General features: G+C 37.6%; 1 protein-coding gene across 2 annotated transcripts in view; it reads right to left on the bottom strand.

The window, feature by feature from the left end:
- LOC111142220 (ubiquitin specific peptidase 37) overlaps positions 1-27171 on the bottom strand; it is an 84246-nt gene that overhangs the window by 47013 nt on the left and 10062 nt on the right. For both annotated transcript variants that reach the window (XM_022495263.1, XM_022495254.1), the window contains 7 exons: positions 23852-24023; positions 22064-22164; positions 19095-19273; positions 18456-18530; positions 9877-9974; positions 8469-8553; positions 1422-1583 (listed from right to left, as the gene is read on the bottom strand). In XM_022495263.1, coding sequence (XP_022350971.1) covers positions 1422-1583; positions 8469-8553; positions 9877-9974; positions 18456-18530; positions 19095-19273; positions 22064-22164; positions 23852-24023 — 872 coding nt within the window. The remainder of the gene's footprint in view (positions 1-1421; positions 1584-8468; positions 8554-9876; positions 9975-18455; positions 18531-19094; positions 19274-22063; positions 22165-23851; positions 24024-27171) is intronic.

Here is a 27171-nt window from a genome sequence, read left to right on the forward strand (position 1 = left end):
AGCCTGGATTGTAAAGGGAAATCTAAATGCGTACTAACATGGTTGAAGGTTATGTATTAATATATGAAGAAGGGGGCACCTGGGACTGAGCCCTGCATTGGGCTCCCTGCTCAATGGGAAGCCTGCTTCTCCCTCTCCCACCCCCGCAGCTTCTGTTCCCTCTTGCTGTGTCTCTCTCTGTCAAATAAATAAATAAAATCTTAAAAAAAAATACACACACACACACACACACGGGTATGTGTGTATATATATATATATACATATTATAAAAAAATTTTTAAGCAAACTCTATGCTGAATAGGGCTCAAACTCATGACCCATGATTAATGTGGAGTGATAAAATTAGGGAAGAAAGAATAGAGCAAAGTGGTTAAGAATGCAAGTGGAGGGGAGCCTGGGTGGCTCAGTCAGTTGAACATTCAGCTTTTTTTTTTGGCTCAGTCATGATCAATCGATCTCAGGGTATGAAATCAAGCTCTGCGCCAGGCTCTGGACTCAGTGTGGAGTCTGTTTGAGATGCCCTCTTTCCCTTTCCCTCTGCTCCTCCCCCTGCTCATGCATGTCCACTCTTTCTTTCTTTAAAAATAAATAAATAAAATCTTAAAAAAAATAAAAAGAATGCAAGTGAAGTCCAACTGACTAGATTTACTACTGCTGTATCACTGACTGTATCACCTTGAGAAAGTTAACTTTTCTAAGCCTTGGTTACTTCATTTGTGAAAGCAGATTTTTGATACATCTAGCTCACAGTGGGGCTGTGAGGATTTAAAGAAAAAAATCTATTTAAACACTTAGCACACAGTATTTGTCATATAACAAACACTTCAGGTAAGACTGCTACTATTATCATTAGTTATTAATTATGACATCTTTATGCATTTAATAAAATTTTAGCATGAAGGGGATGGGGAGGTTATACATAAAATAGTGTTGAAGTATCCTAGGAGTATGACGAAGTGTATGTGATTGGAGAATACGCCTTTTCTACTTAATGATTAGTATGGTCTATACAAGCACTTTTTTTCGAAGTTCAAAAATTGGAGACTAGATAATGGAGTTATCATTACTTATGGTGTGATGAATCTTTGATAAGTGAGTGCATATTTGAGAACTATAATTAGTATGACTCCTTTCATCATTTTTTTAAAAAAAAGATTTTATTTATTTATTTGACAGACAGAGATTACAAGTAGGCAGTGAGGCAGGCAGAGAAAGGAAGAAGAAGGCTACCTGCTGAGCAGAGAGCCTGATGCGGGGCTCGATCCCGGGACCCTGAGATCATGACCTGAGCTGAAGGCAGAGGTTTTAACCCACTGAGCCACCCAGGCGCCCCTCCTTTAATCATTTTTTTGACATCAAGCAGAATATACTTCAGTTAATGACTTAATAAAAAGAAAGCAAACTATAAAGAATTTACCTACCCCTGCAGTTGCTGCTGTTGGTGAGAGGAAAGGGGCACTCTTGGTTTGTTCCAGCCAGTGTAATCCTGGTTACACCTCAGTTTTTTAACAGAAAGAGGAGCTGGTTGAGGAAGAAATCCCAAACTTCTTTTGGCAGAGGGAGTTTGGCTTGAAACATTAGTCCTATAAAAAAGAACAGATAGTGCATAAGCAAAACAATTTTGCACACTATTTTTTCCCCTAGCAGATTCAGAGAAGTCAGTATCTGGGAAAAAAAAAAAATTCTAAACTTGAAGAAATATCAGTAATAATGGTCACCTCCGGAAAAACTCCCCAAGTGTAAATTAGCAAGTCTGTCAATAGACAGCTGAAGAGGCATATGATACGATACCTACTTAACCTATCATTATTCATGACTTGAGAAAAACTATAATATAGTTTTACTTTGCTATTTACTTTTATTCACTTAATGGATGTGATACATCAGTTTTCCTAGTCTTAAAAACATTTAGGCAGTTATTTTTTTTCCTATTACAAATAACGACACAAAAATACTCTTTTACATCATCTCCTGGAGAACTTCCTTTAGTTTATATGCTTAGAAGTGAAAATGTGAGAAGTAAGCATTTTTAATTTTTACTTTTCTGAGACCTTGTAATTGTTTTCCAAAAACGCTGTACCAATTTTCATTTCCACTAACAGTGAACTGCCATTTCACATGGTTTCCATTAATGAGTGAAACTGATCTCACTGTTGTTCTATTTTGCATATTCCTGATTACTGCTGAAGTTGAACGTATTTTTACAACTGTTTGTTATTCTCTGAACTGCTTCTGTGTACCCTTAGTTTTATATTGGGTTCTTAATGATTTGTAGTTTTCCATGTATTTCATATTCTAATCCTTTGTCTATTATATGTTCAAAGGTGTTTGGTTTTTTTTTTTTTAAGATTTTTATTTATTTGACAGAGAGTGCAAGCAGGGGGAGTGGCAGGCGGAGGAAAAGGGAGAAGCAGGCTCCCTTGCTGAGCAGGGAGCAGGCTGTGGGGCTTGATCCCAGGACACTGGCATCACAACCTGAGCTGAAGGCAATGCTTATCCGACTAAGCCACGCAGGAGCCCTGTATATGTTTTAAGTCTTTTTTTTTTTTTTTTTTTTTTAAATATTTTATTTATTCGACAGAGAGAGATCACAAGTAGACGGAGAGGCAGGCAGAGAGAGAGAGAGGAGGAAGCAGGCTTCCCGCTAAGCAGAGAGCCCGACGTGGGACTCGATCCCAGGACCCTGAGATCATGACCTGAGCCGAAGGCAGCGGCTTAACCCACTGAGCCACCCAGGCGCCCATTAAGTTTTAAGCCTTTACACAGTTTTTAATCAACCTTTTATGTTTTTTTTTTTCTTTTAGAATTCAGTTTTTACTGGTTGTTCTGAGGAGCAGTAGACATTTCAATTTGTACACAATTCGTAGTGTATGTACCAAAAATCTAAAAAATCATGTAGTTGTTAATTATTTTCTAAAATTTCTTCCAGTGACCTTCCAGCTTAAAATTTGAAGGCAAAGTTTCCTTAATCAAGTACCAATTTATGATAATTAATACCTGATAATTTTTCTTACCAAGTACCAATACCTTCAAAAGGTGACATGCTGTTACACTGTTAAGTCCCACTAATTTGCAATTTAATATCATATACTCTACATACTCAAATTTTCAATCTTGCACAGGACATTAACAAGGTTACTAGGAAAACTGGACTGCCAGGACCAAGATGTTACAGAGTGTACAAAATTCTGACACGGGGAGCCAGGATCAAGAAGTGGTTTACTTTAGGAAAAAATTCTACCAAAAATATGGGGAAAGAGTAATTTAAAATGTTCATGACCTATTAAACGCATGACTGACCCCAAACTGCCATTTAGTATGCTTGGTATTATGGGTTAGAAAAAGTATCCCATCTAGGAAATGTTAAGCTGACACCCAAGACAATCAAAGCCTCCCATATTTGATATCCCACTACTTTCTGGCTGTACCAAGAAAAAATTAGGAAATGATTTAACCTCTTCAAAAAAATTACACTTAAAAAAATGGGATGTGGTGGGATTTCCTCCTTAAATATGTTTCTAGAGCTACTAAAAAACTTGCATTTATAATATAATTGATAAAAATCTTTCTCTAGATTATACAAGAAGGGAGAAAGGGACCACTGATAAGACATGGTTTATGGTTATTAATCACATGTGGTTTTCTCTCCTGCTTCATCTGAGGCTGGACGCTCCTCATTTTTAGCTTCTCCATTTTCTTTCTTTTTAAAAAAGCTTTTAATTATTTATTTAAGAGAGAGAGAGAGAGCGCGCCCAAGCAGAGGGAGCTACAAAGAGGGAGAAGAAGGACCCCCATTGAGCAGGGAGCCCAACATAGGGCTCAATCCCAGAACCCTGGGCTCACAACCAGAGCCAAAGGCGATGTTTAAATAAGCCACCCAGAGGCCCCAGTTTCTGTTTTCTGCAGGTAAGTCTTTTGTTTACTGGTTAGCCACTTTAGCCTGTTTCACTTTGCTCCCCTTTTCTCCCTTTGTTTCAACTTTTTTTTTGTCTGAAGGTTTATCCTTTCCTACTGCCTTTTTCTGGCTTTGTTTTGCAGGTTTCCCCTCCTCTGCTGCCTCCTTGGCACCCCCCCCCCCAACCACAGAGCTGACCTCCCTCTTGGGCATCCTGGTTGCAAGCCACAGCGCAACTAGAGCCTCTTTGCAAAGCTGGGCTGCCTGGCCACTGACCTATGGTTTCAATTTTTGTGTCTTAAGAATTAATTTTATAATTCTGTAATGTAAAGTCACAGAATATTTTCCTCTAGAAGTTTTTTAAGATTTTTATTTATTTATTTGACAGAGAGCACAAGCAGGGAGTGGGAGAGGGAGAAACAGGCTCCCTGCTGGTAGGGAGCCCAATGCAGGGCTCCTGCATTGATTCCAGGACCTTGGGATCATAAGCTGAGCCAAAGGCAGACACTTAACTGAACAACCCAGGAGCCCCTCTCCTAAAACTTTTAATTCTCATCTTCCTCCTACTTAAGTCTTTAATCTCCCTAGACTTTCTTTTTTTAAGATTTTATTTGTAAGTAATCTCTACACTCAATGCAGGTCTGGTACTCACAAATCCAAGATTAAGGGTCACAGGCTCTACTGACTGAACCAGCTAGGTGCCCTTACCCTAAAGTTTATCATTAGCTTTCTATTAGTTTTATCTCTTACTGTGCATTACTACACACCGCAAGGTGTATTTGCTTCCATCTTTTTTCATCTTTATATTGTAATTGTTTCTTTTAAATAGAATATAGATTATTTTTCTTCCTTTAAAATCCAGTCTTTTTTTTTCCCCCCCTCCAGTCTTTCTCTTTAACTGGAACATTTTGTATTTATATTTAATGTCATGACTGATTTGGACTAGTAACCTTAATTTTTTTTTGGATTAGTAACTTAATATCCGTGTACTAATTCTATCACCTTTGTCGTTTCTGAGTATTTATTAATTTTTCTCCTCCATATGAATTGCATTTTTCTGCTTGTTTGTCTGCCTAGTATGTTTCCTTGGATGTCAAACATGGAAAATTTTATCTTATTGGGTGCTAGATACTTTTGATTTCTATAAACATTCTGGAATTCTGCTCTGAGATGTGGTTAGGTTACCTGGAAACAGTATGTTATTTTGGGGTCTTTGCTTTTAAGGTTTCTTATATGGGAACAGAGCAGCAATTAGTTCAGGGATAGATTTCCTTGCCAACAAGGCAAGACCTTTCTTAGCACGCAAACTCCTGCTATCAGGAAAAGGAACGATGTCTGGCTTTATGTGAACTTCAAGTATTATTCCCTTAGATCCTGTGGGTGCTTCCTTCCCAGGCCTTGGCTAGTTTTCTCACCTGTATAAGCTGATCAGCAGTCAACCAAATACTCAAGGGGGACCCTCTGCAGATCTCTGCCATTCTTGCTCTGTGCAGTTATCCCCTCTCGTCTCTCTTCTGTGAATTACAGATGCCTTGGCCTCCCACGACTCCTAGTTCCATTTCCTCAACTCAGGAAGAGCACAGGGCTCTGCTTGGTTCCCCCTTCTTACATGGCAGCCTGGGAACTTTCTCCAAGAAGCAACGTGGGGCAGTCATAAGGCTAATTTCATTTGTTTCCCATCTCTCATGGATTACTGTCCTTCATTGCCTCACGTCCAATGTCATGAGACCCGTAATATTTCATGCATTTTGTCCAGGTCCTCAGTTGCTTCATGAAGGAGGGCAAATCTGGTCCCTCTTACTCCATCTTGGCCAGAAGTGGAAGTTACCTTTAACTTTTTAATATGTGTTACTTGAGTTCTCAAAAGTAACTTAAAATGTATTAATTGCCCTACACTCTACCCCACTCCTATACTTCTCCTTATTGTCTAATATTTTATTAATTTTTTTGCTTCAAGCCTATCCTCATTTTATAAAAACTATCAAACTATTTAGATGTATAAAATAATCCCTAATGGATATTAGTAATAGTATTTGCCTCTGGAAAAATAAACAACTAGGAATTAAAATAGAAAGGGAGATTTACTTTCCACTGTATGTACCCTGCAACTTCTAAAGTTTCTACCATATGCACTTATTAATTATACAAAAGAATTTTAAAAGTATTTAGATATTTAAATATGCTTTTATAATTTTTTTGCTGATATTTTCATTCCTTCCTTTGTTCAGTTTGCTTCTTGCAGAAAAACTGTCTCTGTATCTAAAAACAGCATTATTTGTCTGCACTCTTGAATTTTAGCTTAGCTGGGTATAGAATTCTTTTATGCTATTACTCCAGTGTCTTCCGTTTCTGTTGTTGCAAATGTCAATCTCCTTTCCCTTTATAAATGATGTATTTTCCTTCAAGGAGCTTTTAAAATTTCATCTACAATGTGGATTTTTTTTTTTTTTTTTTTTTTTTTTTTTTTTTTTTGAAGTATCTGCTGTTTGGTATTTGCTAAAGCTTTACACTGTGTGGACTTTCATCACTTTCATCCATTGTTTCTCTGACAAATTCCTTGTCTTTATATTCCTTGGCCTTATTTTCTCCAAAATGCTATTAAGACATGAAAGATAGGGGTGCCTGGGTGGCTTAGTTGGCTAAGCCTCTGACTCTAGGTTTCAGCTTAGGTCATCATCTCATGGTTGTCAGATAGAGCCCTACATCCAGCTCTGTGCTCAATGGTGAATCTGCTTAAGAGTCTCTCTCTCCCTCTCCTCCCCCCCCCCCCCCCCCCGCTCATTTTTTTTTTTAAAAAAAAAAATTAAAAAAAAAAAAAAAAAAAAAAAAAAAAAGACATGGAGGATACACCATGGAGCCCAACATAACTCTCCTCATTTCACTGCACACTAAACACTTTCTCTCTGTGTTGCATTCCACAATCAGGCACTCCTGACTTATTTAGTAGTTGCCACAGTGTGGACCTCTAAGCTGCATGGGACTTTGGAGATTCAGAACTCCTGCCCCTATGCAGGTAACACAAATGCCAGTCACTGAAATTCCCATTTCTGTGTATTTGCACTCTGCTTAGGGAACATTAGGCAGGCAGCACATTTATGGTTCCAAACCCAAAGTGTTTTGCCTTGGCTTATTAGCACAGAGAGCAATTCTGAATTTGTAGCTTTATATAAGAAACCAAATTCTGGCCTGGGGTCATGTTCAGTTCCCTATCTCATGCTGGTTTCCTAAACACTTGACTCTAGTCTGTTTTCCATGTGCCCTATGACTTCAGTCTTTACTCAGTATCAGTTTTTTCTCACTGATTTGGAAATTTTCACTTCATCTTTGAACAAAGCTTTGCATTAAAAAAAATTTCTTTCCCTTAGCCAACCTGATGTGCAGTGAATTCTATTATTTTGAGGGGAAATTTGTACATTTAATTATTTACAAACTAAATTTAGTTTTTGTAAAAACTTGGATTCCTTTAAGTTTTTTTATTTATTTTTTAGTTTAATTTTTTTAAAAAGATTTTATTTATTTATTTGACAGAGAGGTAGTGAGAGAACGCAAGTAGAGAGAGCCACAGGCAGAGGTACAGAAGCAAGCAGGCTCTCTGCTATGCAAGGAGCCCTATGTGGGGCTTGATCCCAGGATGCTGGGATTATGACTGAGCGGAAGGCAGCCACTTAACTGAACGAGACACCCAGGCACCACTAAGAATCTTCTAATAAGCAGATATATATCTTTCTCTTAAATCCAAATAACTTAGTTACCAGTGCAGTTATAAAGTGAAATACCACCCACGACTGAATATACCTAAAAACACAGTATCAAATTCTTTACTTCACCTCAATCATTTGAGGTTTTTTTTTTTTTTTAACTACTTTGAATGAAATGCTACTAAAAAACAAAGTATCCATAGGTCATTATATAGCCTATCTATTATACATCACCATTACACTTACCTTTTTATATTTACCACTGCCCCTCTGGACTACATTCCAAGATCATACCTTCTTCACAAGTACTCAGCAGTTGTCTTATATATTTATATTCAGTAAGTCTCAAAAAAAAATTAAACTTTATCTATAGGATCAGCAGTTAAATTTCTGAGCAGCCTTTTTCAGTAAAAGATACTAATTGTAAAAATATGTACAACTTGTTTTTTTAAAGAAAATGTCTCAACTTTTGGTAGTAGCTTAACAAATACACAGGCAACGAAGGCAGCTCAAAAATGCCTTAGGAGAGATCTTAGTATGTTCATCGCTTGGCATGATGGAAAATACACTGGTCTAGAATGTGATCACTTTGCCAGTCACAACCTATGGCCTCAGTACAAATCTCCCTAGACCTCACAGTTTATTCATTTGTTGATAAACATAAAAAAAAAAAAAAAAACTTAAAAAGAAACATCTGAAAATTAAAACATTTCCAGAGTACTGTCTAACTAAAATGTCATGGGTCTCTGATTCTCATCAATTTTGTTATTTTAAAGTATTCTCTTAGACCATAATGGACAGCCTACCCCCTTAATTCAATATTCTGAAGAAGAGAGCACTTCAAGTTCTTTACAAAGTATATAACCAACACATACCTGTCTAAATTAGTGCTACCAGAGGTGTAGTCCTTGGATCCAGTTCTGCTACCATAAAAGGATGATGACTGTAAAGGTAAAAGCCCTTTAAAAAAAAAGGAAAAATTTAATTCCTGAATCAACCATTCAAATTCACTTAGTCGTAAAATTATGCATTAGGCCTCATATTTAACTCTTTCCCCCCCTTTTTCTTCATCAAAGTAATATAGATGCATGTTAAAAGATCAACACTTTGGAAATGTTATTAACAGCAAAGAACACTCTCCTGCCCCAAAACTCTACAAATTATGCTTCTAAATTCTAACCATTTTTTAAAACTTAAGTTTTCCTCATTTCTTTCATATAGGTAGTTTCTACTATTTAATTTATTCATTATAAATAGTTATCAGTTACCTCCATTATGAAAAATTAGAATTTCTCATTTACATCACCCAATTCTTGTTCTCTTCTCTCCTTATTCTCTTGTTAGTTTCACCAATTACCTTTGTAACTTTAACACACTTAAAGCTTCTACATTTGGTTCTATGAACCTTCTTATCACATGACCACTTACTTCCTTCTCCCTCCTCTTCCACATCAACTTTTGAAAGACATACCTTAACTTCAACATTATTAAGGCTTATTACATCTTTAAGCATTCTGTTTTCTAATTATAGGTTGATTATAAAAGCTAAAAACCCATAAGTGGAGTTAACGTGATGTATTATTATTTCAGAGGTAAGAATTATATTAGATCCTTCTTTCTGGAGGAGTCAGATCTCACAATCCTATACCACTAAAAGAAGAATGTTCCTAGAGTCCTAATCAAATGAATTCTCTTAAACTCTCAAAATCATGCCATATTTTAGTTTGCTTCAATTTAATTTCCAGCTGACATATAACATTCAAATGAATGCCACATGGATGAGTCTCTAAGGAGTTCAGAGGATCAGAGAGATATGTTAAATGTGGGAAACACTGACATCAATTCGTGGACAGTCTAACTTTTAGTTTTTGTAAAAACAGGGTACAAGGTGAGCTTAACAGCTGCTTTAGGCCATAATTCCAAGATCTTCTGGAACTTCTAACATGTAACAACAACACTGATAAAATTCAGTTTCAGCCCCTTTAACTCCTTGGATTCACTCTATGATCCAGGTACTTTGATAATGAAAGAGTTTCATTTTAGGCAGTTAAATAGGGAAGAAGGTAAAGGTTAGATTCTTTGTCAAAAGAAAAAATATTCCCTTATATTTCTAATACTTTAGCCAAGTACTGGATACAAATTTGGCACCCAATAACTGGTACTGAATCAAGCAGTACTCCTGAATAATGTAGAGAGGTATGTCTCAGTTTAGGTTTTTATTTCTAATCTAAAACAATATATCATATAATAAATGAGGATCTTATATTAAGACCAAATACTTACCTGATGTCCTATTCTCTTCTGACTGTTTCAAACTCAGCTGCTTCTCTCTACTGCTGGTTAAATACTTTCTGGAAGGATCTGTCATAGCCTTGTTGTTCCTACAGTTAATGATTTAATTCAATATATATACATACACACACACACACACACACACACACACACAGGTGTATAAAGACATAGTTATCATTTCAGAATATTTACATTTCACATACAGTTAAAAATTTCTTAAGTCACATTTCCCCCATCTATTATTCCCAAATACCTGAACCTACACAAGTGGAACGGGACCATCAGAGATGTGCTCGTGCTTTGATTAAAAGTGCTAATTTTAGAAGGACCATTGTGCATAAAGCCTGTGGCACATAATGCAGATACTCTACCCAGATTCCCTCTTACCCCATTTTTGTGTCCTCTCTTCCATGCCAATTTAGGTATGTATTTGACAGCGAGTACTTAGGGTTCTTTTTCACAGATTGTCCTCAAGCTACTAGAGATCCTTTGCCTACACTCTGAGAGAATCACAGGTAAGGTCAAAGAGCCCAGCTCACTTGCCTTGGATTAGAAAAAGTTAAAGTGAAAAAAAAAATTTTTTTAAGGTGAAATTTATATAACAGATTTTCTCTCTGGAATTAGATCAACCTCTTTTTTTTTTTTTTTAAGATTTTATTTATTTGACACAGAGAGATCACAGTAGGCAAAGAGGCAGGCAGAGAGAGAGGGGGAAGCAGGCTCCCTGCTGAGCAGAGGGCCCGATGTGGGGCTCGATCCCAGAACCCTGAGATTATGACCTGAGCCAAAGGCAGAGGCTTAACCCACTGAGCCACCCAGGCGCCCCATAGATCAACCTCTGTTATATTAACCTCTGCTTGATTTCGTGTGAGAACACACTCAGGCTTAATTCTGACTTGCTTTCCCCACTCCCTTCCTGGTATCCCCTGGGAGTACTTTCTTAATAAAATCTCCATTTCAGGGTCTGCTTCTAGAGAATTTGATCTACAACAGCTGGTTCTAGAAATGGGCCTAGGAAGCACACGTCTATGGAAAATATTTTGGAATTGGACTACTTATTTGGCAATAGCAAAATAAATCTCACTGCTGGCGATAACACCTTTGGGACCTTATAGTTTACAATTACTGTGATTTTTCATCTGTAGTGAATTGGGATGGGATAAATGAGAAGAGAATATGGCTCGTGCAGTATCTCTAGCATTCAAGAAATGTGGTAGATCACACAACGGATCTTATTGGGGTTATAGAAATGTTCTAAAACTGGATTATGGTGACAGTTGCACAACTCAATAAATTTACCCAAAATTACTGAACTGTACATTTTAAACAAGTACATTTTATTTTTAAAATATTAAAATAAATATTAATATTAAATTTTAAAATTTAAAGATACATCCCAAATTATTCCTTTCCTTGCCATAGATCCCCCATCAAGAAACGCAGTCTAGTCTATATTCCTATCCCTTCATGGGGCTGACCTTGTGATTTCCTTTCCCCAAAAGACTCCAAAAGACATAACAGTGTATAAGTCCTGACTGTAAGGCTAAAGGCACCTTGCAAATTTACATTCACTCTCTTGGAACCCTGACATTGCTATGTGAATAGCTCTAGGCAAATGCACCACATGTTGAAAGACACATGGCCCAATCACCCTCATCACCCAACCAATAGGCCGACAATGGCCAGTCTTATGGGTAACGCCATTGTGCACCAACCAGCGACTAGCCAAACCAACAACTGACCATGTGCATGAGAAAATGAGAGAACCCAGCACCAATCAGCCAATTCTGGCCCTGATAAGCAGAACCACTCAAGTCTCCATCAACTCATAGGCAATAATAGTTATTACTATTTTCTTTTAAAGTTTTTATTTATTTATTTGACAGAGCGAGGGAAACAGCAAGAAAGGGAACATAAGCAGAGGGAGTGGAAGAGGGAGAAGCAGGCCTCCCGCTGAGCAGGGATCCTGGCGCGGGGCTCGATCCCAGGACCCCGGGATCATGACCTAAGCCAAAGGCAGAATCCTAACGACTGAGCCACCCATGCGCCCCAACAATTACTATTTTAAGTCACTAAGTTTTGGAGTGGTCTGTTATACAGCCACAGATAACTGATATATGTTATATGGAATAATAACCATAAAGACTACAGAACTGGTTGGGTGTTGCTATGAGTACTGATCTGCTCAACTATAATGATAGATTCAGTTGAGCCAACTACCAACTTAAAGACAAAATACCATGAAGAATCACTCATCCAAAGACAGTTGCAGCCCAGATCTTTAGGATTTGAGAACAAGACCTGGCTGTTTCCAGCAAAGAAAGTACACACTCCTTAACACTACTCCCGGCATAGGACTAAGACCTGAAGAGACTGAATCTGACTATAGGTCGTCAGTCAGAGCGAGGCATCATGAACTGGGTGCTAACATCCCCTAAGAGCCGTAAGACCAGGAAGTTACAAAAGTAATGCAGCATTAATATGGAAGTGATATATCTGGGATGAGTTCTAAGTAAGCAGGAATATGAAACAAGAACAGGCTTTATAAGTACTCCCTATAACCAACTGAAAGAGAAGAAAAACTTGGCCTAATTCATGGATACATCATCTTGCTGTCTTGCTAGAGGATAAAAATGAACTGCTGCTGCATTACAGACCCATTGGGGGCGGCCCAAAAAGACAGCGGTGAAAGGAAAGCCTCCAGTGTGCAGAATTTGAGAGGTACACTTCATTATCCACTTTGTGTGAGAAAAGAGTGGGCCATGGATTCCTGGATAGGGATTCCTGGATACAGGATGGATAGACAGAAAAATCTGCATGGACAGTCAGCGGCCTGCAAGTAGCAAGCCTGAAAGATCAGGGAGAAATGATTATGGAAAAGGTGTATGAACAGCCATATGGAAATGTGTACACTTCATATTAGCCAAAAGGCCGAGAAGCGATTGGAAACGTGTACAAAGGGTGAGGATCTTTTTCACATACTAATGCTCATCAGAGAACTCCACTAGAGAGACATCGAACAATCAGGTCCTGGTTCCCAGAGGGGGAACTTTTTTTCACCTGTGGGGACAGTAAGAATCCCATTTAATCTATAGCTATGGCTGCTACTCATTTTGGGCTCCTCATGTTGGTAGAGCATCAGGCAAAGAAAGGAACTGCCATACATCAGAAGTAACTGACTTTGATTATTATAAGGAGGTGCATGGCTGATGCTAGATAACGAGGGCAGGAGGAATACGGAGTAACAGGGACTTACTAGGGAATCTCTTAGTGTTTGTCACATTCAGTTTTAACTACAAATGGGCAATTTCAGCAACCATGGCCGGCACAAGCACATAGTGATCAGGGGCTCATCCCCACAAGGATGAAGATCTTAGTTATATCACTAGGCAAATCACCAAGACCAGCAGAAGTATTAATGGAGAATGCAGCAAATCTAGAATAAATGGTAGAAGAAAAAGATGATAACATCGGTTACAACCTCAAGGCTATCTATACAAATAAGGACAAAAAGGACTATAGCTCATCCCTCTAATCTTCCCTTTTTAGGATTTTCATGCAGAAATTGGGCAGCATCAATGTGAAGAATCTGCGATAACATGGAATGAACTTAATACTTATGCTCTATCAGAGCCCTTCGGACCCCTTTTTATAGTGTTCACACCTCCAGACTATGTGTTTCAACACACCTGCAGTTCTTCTTTAGAGGACTGCCTTTGGGCTACTTAAAATACTTTGCCCAATGGGCAGAGCCACAGAAACAACGACCGTACAGTATGAGAACATTGAAAGCCCCCTTCCTTACTTCAAGTTGGAACAGGCTCAGTGCCCCCTGCTGGATCGAGATGAAGCCTACTCTCCCTGAGAGACACCCTCATAGGCTTCCAGCTTCCGTTCCTTCCCTGTCTTACTTTCTTCACTTTGATCTCTCCTATGAGCACTTTCTTAACAAGTCACTTGTACAAGTATATTAATCTAGAGTCTTCTAGGAAACTCAAACTTCAAAAAAATCTAACTGTAATATTGTGAGAAGTGTTATTAGCCCAAAACAAAGATCAGAAATGCAGGGCTCATGGGACAGAATTCTAAGTGGATAAAGTGGGGTGATCCCAAAGTGTGGTGAATGTGGTGAACTGGCAGGCAACACGCTATTACAATTACCTTTTGGTGCATCTGTCCCATGAAACCTAGAAAGCTAAAACACTCCGCTTCCTAGTTATTGTTCAAGATGTGAAGTAAGAGAAGATAAATGTTCAAGATGTGAATTAAGATAATTACATATAACTGAGTAATAGCTGGAAAGTGGAAGTAAGGCAGAGGTCATGTGTTCTCTCTGTGATGGCAAAAATCATTTTGGAGGTGTCTGATTTCTCCTTAAAGATTTCTCATCTTGGTAGTGGAAGCATGGCTCCAAGATGACAGTTTCCGACTCAGCTATTCACTTTGATGACAACCAGCAGCATCTTTGGTGACCTGATCTGGGGCACAGCTCTCAAAATCATTCTGAAAGTTTAACACACGGGTATCTTTTCAGCTTTCCTAATGATTCTGTAAATCACTTCATAGTCTCTAAAGGCAAACACCTTTGTGTGTAAACTAGATAACTGAATTTTGTTTCCTACAACTAGACCCTGAATCCACAAATGCTGTTATTAGAAGGGGGTGCTGCCATAACAAGCCTGAATTACATAGCACTAGCCACAGTAGGAAGGTGGAGAGTAAGGACATAGATATTACATACTGGAAAGCAATGAGGACTGTTACATTGCACCAAAATATTTATAAAACTGTTATCTGTAAGGGCCCCTGGGTGGCTCAGTCGGTTAAGTGTCTGACTCTTGGTTTCAACTCAGGTCATGATCTCAGGGTTGTGAGATCAAGGCCCATATCAGGCTCTGCACTCAGCGGGGAGTCTGCTTGAGAGTCTCTCTCCCCTCTTCCTCTGCCCCTCCCAGAACTCACATACGTGCATGCATGCACACTCTAATAAATATTTTTTTTCACTTCTTAAAATTGTTATTTTTATTATTTATTTATTTTTATTTCTTTTCCGCGTAACAGTATTCATTGTTTTTGAACCACACCCAGTGCTCCATGCAATATGTGCCCTCCCTAATATCCTCTAATAAATATTTTTAAAAAACCAAACAACCCTGCTATCTGCAGTCCTGAGAAGCAGACTACATACTTACTGAACCTATAGCTCTAAAAGTGAACCAATAAGAACACTGGTCTGTGGTTTCAACAAGGTCCTTTTCAAGACAGATAAATTCAGGTAAGGGCTAGCCACCTTATAATCAAGGAATGTAAGGCCCAGAATTGAAACTGTGGTAATTTGAGACCATATGGGATCAAAAAAATCCAATTGCTTCTGATTCTCAAACTGAGGCAATGACAGGAGGTAACTGAGGAAGTAGTTTGTGGGGAAAAAAAAACCAAGAACTCGATGTTAATATTAAGGGAAACATGCTAAGGGTATACAGCAACATTCTATATTGTCTTCACATGTTTTCTGTAAAACAAATTATTTCAAAACTTAAGAGTTTATTAAAACAAAAAATCCAAACAACAAAAATTTTGGCCCCAATTCTTTCTCAAGCCTATAAAATCCTGTTTGCTCTACCTTTAAAGAAACTTCTAGCTTTCCAGAACTCCTAGATTTCTGGATACTTCCAAACTCCCAGAACTATATCAGCATGAAGCAGGCTACAAAAGCTGCAAGGCCCCAAGGAAGAACAGTCTTCAAGATCCACTTCAGCTCTGGCCTTGAAAGATAACAGACAAAGGAAATCTACCAGAAGACAAAATTAGGAGTCAAATGAAGTACAATGAGGAAGGGAGTTTCTCCCAGAGGATAGAACAGAGACTGCTATAAGGACTAATCAAGAACTTACTCTGCTACTTTCACTGTCTTCACAACCTCTGCCTACCAAGATTTTATTGCTGCTACAGAACAGCAATTCAAGTTTCCTATTCTTGTCTTTTCTAAATGGAAACTTTTACTGTGGTTATCCTACGCCTATGGCAGCAATGTATAATGATATATGTATGGAGATGGGAGTGGGGAATACAGATGAACATGGCTTTTAGGGTTTTTTTAGGTAACAGACCATAAGGCACATCGTTGAAGGCACATTTAGACCTATGGAGAGAACTACACATCACCCAGAGATCCTGACTCTGAACTGGATACAGTGACTAAACCTATGGGAAGAACAATTAACAGATCTATTTCTATGGCCACAGGGGTAAACTACAGCAGACTGTCAATTGTTCCCAAATAACAACTGTACCGTTCTGCCATAACAGAATTTGGGCTAGGCTAGGTATATTTTCCAGAGTTTCTCCTAATTTGATATAACCATATGACCAAATTCTGGCCAATGTGCACTGAAGTGGTGTGTACAATTTCCAGCATAAAGGAAAACAGTATGCCCTGCCTTTGTTTCTTTCCCCATTCCCACCAACAGGCATGCAGAAATGAAAGTGGATGCTGAAGCAGCTATCTTGGTTCACAAAGTGGATGTTAGTTATTAAGAATTATAAATCAGTAAGATAGAAGGAATCTGAGTCCATGGTGACTGTAGTTTCAGATGTCACACCAGTCCTATCACCTACTCAGTTTTACATCTGTTATAGCAGCAGAACAAAAATTCCCATAAATACATAAAGTTTCCTTGGCTTTTTCCCAACTTCCTTCTGGTGACCTTTAACCTACAATACCAGTTCCTTGACTATCAGCGGATTTTTGTTATGGTACTAATTGACCATTTGCAATGATGTGCATGGAGCCAGAGAGTATTATCTAAGCAAAATAAGTCAGTCAGAGAGATAAATACCATATGATTTTACTCATATGTGTAATTCAAGAAACAATCTAGAGAACAAAGAGAGGAAAATCAAAAAACAGGCTACAGTCTCTTAACTATAGAGAACAAACTGATAGTTACAAGAGGAGAGGTGGGTGGGAAGATGGGTTAAAAAGGGGTTGGGGATTAAGGAGAACATGTGTTGTGATGAGTAGTGAGTGTTGTATGTAAGTGCTGAATCACTAAATTGTACACATAAGTATCACACTGTATGTTGACTGAAAATTAAATAAAAACTTTAAAAAAAAAGGTATTAACTGAGGTATTTCATAACAGTGTAGTAAATATTCTCCCCCAAACAGTTAAAACCAAACCAAACCAAACCCTCTCATGATGAGGAAGAGACCAGTTGGTGACTGTCCTGCTGTGGGTCTATCCTCTTTTGTTCAACCAGAAAATAACTCTAAAAGATTGATGTTCCTCGCCTAGGACCCATGTCTGGTTTACAGCACACCCCCCGCCGCTTTTTTTTTTTTTTTAAGAGAGAGAGCAAGCTCATGGGCCGGGAGTGGGGGTGTGGGGATGGTGCGGGAAGGAGAGAGAACCTTAAGCAGGCTTCACACCCAGTATGGAGCCCGACATGGGGCTCAATTTCACAACCCTGAGATCATGACCTGAGCTGAAATCACGAGTTGGATCCTTAACTGACTGAGCCACCCAAGCACCCCGGGTTCACATCCTTTTACTCCTAGGCTAACTTTTCATGGGTTGGGGGGATCGCAAAGGGAAGGAAAGAATTCACAACAGAAGAGCAGCCAACGAGAAACATCTGTTTCAGGGGCACCTGGGTGGCTCAGTCGGTTAAGCATCTGACTCTTGGTTTAAGCTCAGGTCATGACTTTAGGGTCATGAAACAGAGCCCCACATGGGGCTCTCTGCCCAGTGGAGAATCTGCTCCCCCACACCTTTTGCTCTCCCCTCATTCATGTACATTCTCTCAAATAAAGAAACCTTTAAAAGATTTTTAAAAATTTAAAAAAAAAAATCTGCTTAGAGTTCTTTAATTCTATTCTTCCTCTAAGTATTGCAGATTAAAAAAAGCTAGGATGGCAGAAGGGCAATGAAATAAGCAGAGCAACAGCAATGGCCAAATACTCTATGAAGCCTGTAATCTACCATCACCAAAATACTTTAAATTCTTTTTTTTTTAATTTTATTTATTTGAGAGAGAGAGAGTAAGCAAGCATGAGGCGGGTGGAGGGGCAGAAGGAGATGGAGAAGCAGCAGACTCCCTGGTGAGCAGGGAGGCCAATGCAGGGCTCCATCCCAGGACCCCAAAATCATGACCCGAGCTAAAGGCAGACCCCTTAAGCAACTGAGTCCCCAAGGTGCCCCCCAAATACTTTAAATTCTATTCTATCTTTAGAATTCTCATAAACTGAACCCCTCTCCCCACCGCCAATTTTCCATAGTGAGTGTACTTTCCAATATAAGAAACACTGACCTAGCACCATAAAGGTTTTTTTGTTTGTTTTTTAAGGATTTTATTTTATTTATTTGAGAGAGAGAAAGAGCACAGTACAGGGAGGGGGCGTAGGGCAGACAGGGAGAGGGAGAAGCAGACTCCCTGCTGAGCAAGGACCCTGACTCAGGGTTCGAATCTCAGGACCCTGAGATCATGACCTGAGGTAAAGGCAGATACTTAATGGATTGAGCCACCCAGGCACCCCTAGTGCCATAGGGGTTCTTAAAGCAACTTACGATGATGAATCATTTTCCTTAGGGTAATCTTCATTCAGTTCTGAGCCAGATAACATTCTTTTCCTCTTTTCAGTCCTGTAGAGGACAAAGAAAAAGTTATTTTAAAAAGTCATAATTCATACCATTAAAAAGTATAAACCAACATACTCAAGGACAGGAACTGTGATTACTGCTGCTTAGTTCTCTAAACCATATTTTGATTAATATACCATATATCTGGGGCGCTTGGGTGGCTCAGATGGTTAAGCGTCTGCCTTCAGCTCAGGTCATGATCTCGAGCCCCTTGTCAGGCTCCCAGCAGAACAGAGAGTTTGCTTTGCTGCTTCTCCCTCTCCCTCTGCCTCTCCCCAACTTGTGCATTCTCTCTCTCTTTCTCAAATGAATAAATAAAATCTTTAAAAGATATATACTGTATATCTGCATGCTCAGTATTTATCACTAACATAAATCATAAAAAACCCATTACTAATTACCTACTAAAAATATATATTTTTAATAAAATGTATAGTTTCTTCTAACATATTTTATGAACTAGACAATCTCCTTTTTCTCAAAGTATCTGCCTTTCTAAAAGGCCTAAAAGACATTTATAAATAGCCACAGCTAATGACTAAGAAAAAGAAAGTAAGTCTTCCATACCTATTTTCTAATAACCCTGATCTAAGAGGGGTTGATGTAGATGTCAAAGAGGGAATTGTCCGGGTGACAGTTATTCCACTTCCTGTCGCAGTCTTAATTGATCCTCTACCTGGATTACCAAGAACTTTTCGAAATGGAATATCATCTTTAGTTTCCAAACTTCCTCTTTTTGAAGACGCCTGTAAGAGTAAAGTTTAACATAGCTAAATATTCAAATTAATTGGCATGCTTTTAGATCACTGATTCTCATGTGGACTCAATTTTAAAAAATAAAACTGAAAACCCATCTCCAGACATTCTAGCCTAATTGGCCTGGGGTGGAGCCCATTCATAAGTAGTTTTTTTTTTAAAGCATTCTCACTGATTGTAATGTACAATCTGTATCAGAAATTGAACTTGACACTAATTTTCTTCTAGCATGCCTATAAATTTAAAATTTTCACAATATGACTAGAGGCAGAAAGGAATTTGCTTTAAATACCTGACTTATTAAGAAAAGACTCAGATACCCACTATGTGATTCTAGTGATGAGGATGAAAACCAATCTTCAGAGAAAAAAAATCCAATTATGCTTTTGATAAAGTAACATAGTGTAGGAAAAAGAAGCAACGATAACATTTGGTTGCCACAACTTAAATGCAAAGTTATAAATACCTCATATAACTTTTGATGGGGAGAATGAATGTAAGAGAGAGTCCCCTGGCAGATAATGAATCAAAGAATCTACCTTAAAGACACAGCAAGAACATTCAGAGTGAATATAGCAATTTAAACATATTAGTTGGGAAATAGTGCTTTTGACCAGCATTCTGCCAGTAAATTTCATAACTAGATTAAAAGCTATGTGATTTGTCTATGGAATAAATTTCCAATTTCTTTCTTTCTACAGAATTACATATGTTAGCATAGAAAAGAAAAAATCTTGGAGATCACCTGAATGAACAGTTTTAAAAAGTTAGAATTTATTTTCAAATGGGTGATACAGTCTCAAGATTCAAAAATCAAAATACTATTATCAAAGCCATTTCCTGGGAGTCTCATTTTCATCTACTGCCATATATTCAATTCTTTCCCATTCTCTTGTCCCTTATAAGTATTCTTCTTTATGCAAATGTAAAGCAATTTTATCCTTTTTGTTATACATGTGGTAGAATACTGTATGTATGCTGTTTTGCATTTTTTAATCTTTTTGACCATGAGCTCTACTTAGTAGAAATATTTTACATCACAACTACTATAAGTACATATAAATAACCAAAAGTTTCAGAAATCAATACTTACCCTTACTATGTACAATACCTCCTCAATTGATTTTCTATTCTGTTCCTTTTTTATTTAATCCCAGTTATGACCCATAATATTGACTTTACAATCCCACTGATAAAAATCATTACTTGTGAGCGTGTAAGTATTTGCTGGTCATATATGATAACAGCTATACATTTAAATATTCTAACAGTTCAAATTTCTACCCATAGATGAATCTCAAAGTAATTACAATGAGTGAAAAACCTAGACAAAAAAAATTACACAATGATTCCATTTATACGAAACTCTAGAAAATGCAAACTAATCTGTAACGACAGAAAGCAAACCAGTTGTGGTTTAGGGATGGGGCCAGAGAGAAAGCAGGAAGGAAGAATTACAAAGAGGGAGGAGAAAACTTTTAAGGGGTATGGTTCTGTTCTCTTGGTTGATTATGGTGATGATTTTACAGGTATACACATAAGTCAAAATGTATCAAATTGTACACTTCAAGTATGTGCAATTTAGAGCATGTCAATTATACCTCAATTAAAATGTAAAAAAAAACCCCACAACATATTTAAAAAACTAACAAAAATAAAATCTTATTCATTGCATAGCAAATGAACTAAGTAATCACCTCTCCGCACATCCAAATAGAACTCATCAGTTTACTTACAGGATGGTTTCCAGTTTTTCTTAGTTTATGCCCGGTTTCTCTACAGAATAAATTTTCAAAGACATAGGTCTGCTAAATTGCAATAGTACAAAGGAAGTCTTATGACTGTTTGAATATTTATCAAAGAGAAACTATTTAAAAAACAAACAGAAGACCTCAATAAAACACTCTGATATCATACAGTGTAAGGGTAAAGTTCATAATGCACAAAAGACCCAAAGGACATCACAGAAATAATAGTAGCAAACATTTATAGCATTGTTAGTATATGGTACTGTAGGCTAATAAGCACTTTTACATGCATTATCTCATAGCAACCCTTAAAATATTACTGCTGCCCCAATTTTACAGATGGAGAGTAAGGCCAGGATACTTAAGGAACTTCTTCAAAGACCCACAACTACTAAGTATCAGCACCAAATTTCCAACCCACATCTAACTCCAAAACTATGCTTTTTAAAAACTACACTTTACTGTGGTTCATAATGATGACCATGAGACACAGAGCATAAATTATACGTTCAGTAAAACTACATGTAAGAAGGATAGGATGCGATAAATTTTGAAAAGATGTTCATAATAGAGGCACCTGGATGGTTCAGTCGTTAAGCATTTGCCTTCGGCTCAGGTCATGATCCCAGGGTCCTGGGATTAAGCCCCACAACAGGCTCCCTGCTTGGTGGGAAGCCTACTTCTCCCTCTCCCACTCCCAATGCTTGTAATCCCTCTCTCACTTTCTCTTTCTCTCTCAAATAAAATCTTTAAAAAAAAAAAAAAAGATGATCATAGTAACAGTTGATTATAACTTTTATTTTTTTTTTAAATTTTATTTATTTATTTGACAGAGATTATAAGTAGGCAGAGAGGCAGGCAGAGAGAGAGGAGGAAGCAGACTCCCTGCTGAGCAGAGAGCCCGATGCGGGGCTCGATCCCAGGACCCTGGAATCACGACTCGAGCCAAAGGCAGAGGCTTTAATCCATTGAACCCCCAGGCTCCCCAATTATAACTTTTCCTAAAAGCTAGAAAGATTCAAATGAACATACCTGATTGTCTGAGTAAGAAAGCTGCCTGTTGGTTTCCTTCTGTGACGTTCTGCTGCCCAGAATAGCTCCAAAACTACCAGACCCCTGAGAAGGTTTCATGGCTGGTAGGGGGGAAATAAATAAATAATCCCACATCATTTACTTTAATAAAGAGATTAGTCATCATTATAGAATACTGAAAAAACAGAAGCATAAAAAATGAAAGTGCTTAACAACCAATTCTTTCTCAAAGTATATCTGATACAAACAGTAATTAAAATTCAGAGCTAGATTCTCAAGCAAAAAATGAAATAACATGCACAAATTTGGGAAGATGTAACAGAAAAATAAAATTTTAAGTGCAAAATGAAAATGCTAGAAATTCTCCTATATAAATACCTGGTAATTAACACTACAGAAAATTCAGTGACTATGTGTTTATGGCATGAACACTGACAACAGATACCAAGGAACCATGTAACACATGAGTTGGTACTAAATGGCAAGCAACCATAATTTTTTTTAAATTTTATAAGGAAAAGTAGTGTATCAAATACATATTAAATACAAGCAAAGTAGCACTGCTACCTCTTCATTTTCTAGTATTTTTATTATATTTAAGTTAAAAAGCTCAATTAAAAGTCTGTCAACTCTAAAATATTAGTAATAAAGTTCTGCTAGAGAGCTGGAGACTAACAGTAATAGTGGAAAACTCATTTGAAGCACTAAATTCTTTCTTTCTTTTTTTTTTGTTAAGGATTTATTTATCTGACAGAGAGAAAGAAAGCAGAAATGGGGGAATAGGGGAGAGAGACGGAGGCTCCCCACTGAGCAGGGAGCCCAATGCAGGACATGATCCCAGACTCTGCGATCAGGACCTGAGCAGAAGGTAGATGCTTAACCATCTGAGCCAGTCAGATGCCCAGTACTCCATTATTTCTTAAGAAAAGGTCTATTAAGGGGCACCCAGGTGGCTCAGTCATCAAGTATTAGTATTATATTGGATAGTAGGGGAGAGGGTATCCTTGCCTTGTTCCTTATCTTAAAGGAAAATCTTTCAGTTTTTCACTGTTGAGTATGTTAGCTGTGGGCTTTTCATATACGGCCTTTATTAGGTTAAGGTAGTTTCCTTCTTTTCCTGGTTGGTTGAGTGTTTTTATCATGAGAGGGTTTTGAGGGGTACCTGGGTGGCTCGGTTGGTTAAGCCTCTGCCTTCGGCTCAGGTCATGATCTCAGAGTCCTGGGATCAAGCCCCGCATCAGACACTCTGCTCAGCAGGGAGCCTGCTTCTTCCTCTCTCTGTCTACTTGTGATCTCTCTCTCTGTCAAGTGAGTAAAATCTTTTTTAAAAAAAAAAAAAAGGGTTTTGAATTTTATCAAATACTTTTTCTGCATGAAAAGAATCACATGGCTTTTGTCCTTCATTCACTCATCTGGTACATCACATTGATTTTTCATATCTCGGACCATTCTTGCATTCCAGAAATAAATCCCACTTAGAGAGAGAGAGTATGCATACGGGGGCAGAGGGACAAGCAGACTCCTTGCTGACTTCGGAGCCTGATGTGAGAGGGAGACTTAATCCCATGACACTGAGATCATGACTTGAGCCAAAACCAAGAGTGGGATACTTAACTGAACTGAGCCACACAGGTGCCCCAGTATATAATCCTTTTCATATACTGTTGAATTCATGGCTAGTGTTTTGTTGGGGATTTTGTGTCAATATTCATCAGTGATACTGATCTACCAACTAGTAATATTCTTTTGTAACTGTTAATAGCAAACCCTGGGAAGATCAGTGCTCACCCGCATGAAGTCTGTTTTGATGGACTGCATCTAGAAACAACCTCATTTCCTCTGCATCCTTACTTGGTACTTTGTCAATAGACAAGAAGCTGTTATCCTGTAGAGTTAACATTAGGCGGCTTTGTTTCGCTCCACTCGGTCGAAGCACCACATTTTTAATGTTATGACTTAGCTAATCAACAGAAAAGGAAAACTGTTATTGTAAAAAATGTACAGGAACAAAGTATAGTAAGTTGTATAAGCCATACATTTTCTAAATTACATTTCTTAGTCTTTCCTGTATTAATTTAGGGTTTTTCCTCCAACCAGAAAGAGTTCCCATTTCTTGATACACTTAAAGATTTCATGTTTAGGAAAGGCAAACACCTACTATTAAAACTTATTTTACAAAGTAACCCTAGCACTATTGATTTTATGGTAGGGAATTGGGTATTTTCAGCCATAGTTGTAAAACTAAAAAACTAGTGAGTTAACAATTTACAGAGCCTAGATGGTTACACTAGCACTAGTTTAGAAAGCCATATTGTGTTAGAGGCTTTTTCTTTCTTCCCCCTTTAAAAAACAAAACAAAACAAAAAACACAACACCTGTAAAATATCTGGCAATTGGTGTAGGTAGCTGTAATTTAAAAGGATTTATTAATCCAAACTATAACCTGCAAAAGAATTCCACCTCTCAAAAACAGATCAAAACAAACCTTTATCAATGTGAAAAGACATCTTCTTCTATCATCTATCTATCTATATGTATGTATTTTTTTAAAAAAGACTATATTTAAGTAATCTCTATACCCAATATGGGAATCAAACTTACAACCTTGAGATCAAGAGTCTCATGCTTTACCCACTGAGCCAGCCAGGCGCCCCTATCTTTCTTTCTTTTTTAATCGTGTAAGCAGGCTCATTTAACTTTCATTCAATCATGAAGATCATGAGCACTCTGAACTCTAAGCTCACTTCTTCCATTCCCTAGAACTGGCTCGATAATTTGTCCTATACTCTCCCAGATTCTGGCTATGTGCTATGAAGTAATAACTTTCATTTTCTTTTGGCTGAAATTTCTCCAAGACCAAATTAAATCTTGCAGTTTACTACCTAAATAATTCTTGCCAACTAGGCATCTTTATTCTCTAATGTTCTCCCTCAACAGGCATATACAAAGGTTTCAAAAGCTGCCTTTTGCTGAAGACATACCTCTTGAATAGCATAAAGAAATAAGTAATAGTATTTTATATTTTTTAAACTGGAACTGATCTTTGTCAATTTTTAGATAAGAATGAAAATTTTATCAGACTTAATTTACATTCAAATTTCAAATGATATATACATATTCAAAGTGGGTCTTAAATTCATGTCCTTCAGTAAAAATTCTATCATAAAGCACAATAGTCTCAATGGCTTTAACTCTGAAATACTTAAACAAGAAATTTAACATACGAAAGGAAAAGATCACATAAAACAACTATTTCAGATCAATATACCACTTTTTAAAAATGAAAGATATATAAGGGAAAAAGTTTATGAACAAACAAGATGAGAGAATAATCTTGAATTTGAAGTCTTCAACAACTGAAAGTCCTATGAAGCCTGTAGTTTTATTAACTACCATATGGTGAGGCCTTCCATCTTTTCTCTAAGTCCAGACCTCTCTGCTGGAGTTCCAGTACTATTTACCTAACGCCTACTAGATACCAACATCTGAATGCCTGACACCTCAAACAACTCATTTCTCTTAATCCTCCCACCCCAATTCTTTCCCTCTGCTCCCTACCAAGACATGAAAGGCATGGCCATCCATTCAGAAATTTGGGAATCTTCCCAGTCTTTTCTTTCTCACTCCCTAAATCTAATGAGTCAAGTCATCTTGAAATCTCTTCAAATACATTCTTTCTTCCTCCTGTTTCTTCCTGCTTTCTTATCCTTTAATCAGGACTTTTATTCCTCATGGGAACTCCCACAATAACCTCCTATATGTCCCTATTCTTCCAATATCTCTTGAAATGGTCATCTGCCTAGCCTCTAAATGAAAGTGAACTTGAGATTCTTGACTCCTTAGAATCTAAGATCCTCTTATTATGACTAGTAAGATACTTCAAGATCTGGTTCAAATCTAGCTCTTCAGCCTCTACTTCTGCCATACAATCCCCACTGTCCATTTATTTTAAAATAATTTTCTGGTTCCCTAAGGGTTGATTCACACTTGCATGTGTTTATCCACGGATAGAAATCATCTCTGCCCTACCTCCACTGTTTGGCAAACTCCTATTTATCCTCTAAATGCTCAGGCACAAACCATTCTCTTCTTTGCATTACTTCAGTGTCTCTGAAATATTTTTACATCTGAAAATCCTTCTGATTACGCCTAAGTTTGAGAAGAAAAGCATCTCGTTCAGCTCCGTATTCTTAGCCCTTAGTACACTACCCACCACAGTAATCTGTAGGTGGTTAGCAAAATAAATGCTGAACGGAAACTGATCTAGAACTGCGATGAGGCTGGAATCACAGGCAGAATCCTCACGCTCCTAAAGAACTATGTTTGCTTAAATATTTAAATATTTACTGACTGCTACTTTGGGCTAAGGACTGAGAAACCGAATCTCTATTTGAAAAGGAATCTTTCTTTCACTGAGATGACCAAATAGTAGATACATGTATGTGGCAGAAACGACTATTGTTTCTACTTCCCATGTCACCACCTCCAATCTATTTAAGATTATCTTTGATACACAAAATCCTAAGCAATTTATTTTCACAGTTCAAATGTAAAGAGAAATGGAAATTTTACCCTAGCTCTAGGGTTCTCAAGCATAAAATTTCATAAATTGTTATTCAAGAAAGTACTTCAGTTTAGAATGAATATTATACTTTTGTAGTATCAAATTAACAAATACGGAATTTTAAAGTGCAGAAAAATGATACTGCTTTCCTTAAATCATATCAAGATGAGTAGCTCTTAGCTATACAGAATAAACAGTATAGAAGTAAAAATAAAATTAACTATTTTCTGCAGTGATAAAACTATGAAATTCTTCAAAAGTTTATAGTTAGAAGAAAACATCCGTAAGAATGACCTTGAATAATCATCCTTGAAAGGTCCATACCACAACCTTTGGCAGGATTATTTAGGAAGTAGGCATTAGTTTTAGAAGACACTAGTAAGTGCTATTCAAAGCTAATACTACACAGTGATGAATCTATTATATATACTAAGGAAAAACAAGGAATAACTAAAGTTATCCTATTGTAGTTTTTAAAATAGCTTGATAGAAAACTCAGTTCTCTCAGCTTCCTCCTTGTTTTCTTTTCAATAATGGTGACTAC

Source organism: Enhydra lutris, unplaced genomic scaffold (assembly GCF_002288905.1).
Source record: "Enhydra lutris kenyoni isolate GAN:26980312 unplaced genomic scaffold, ASM228890v2 scaffoldscaffold1, whole genome shotgun sequence".
Lineage (NCBI taxonomy): Eukaryota > Metazoa > Chordata > Mammalia > Carnivora > Mustelidae > Enhydra > Enhydra lutris.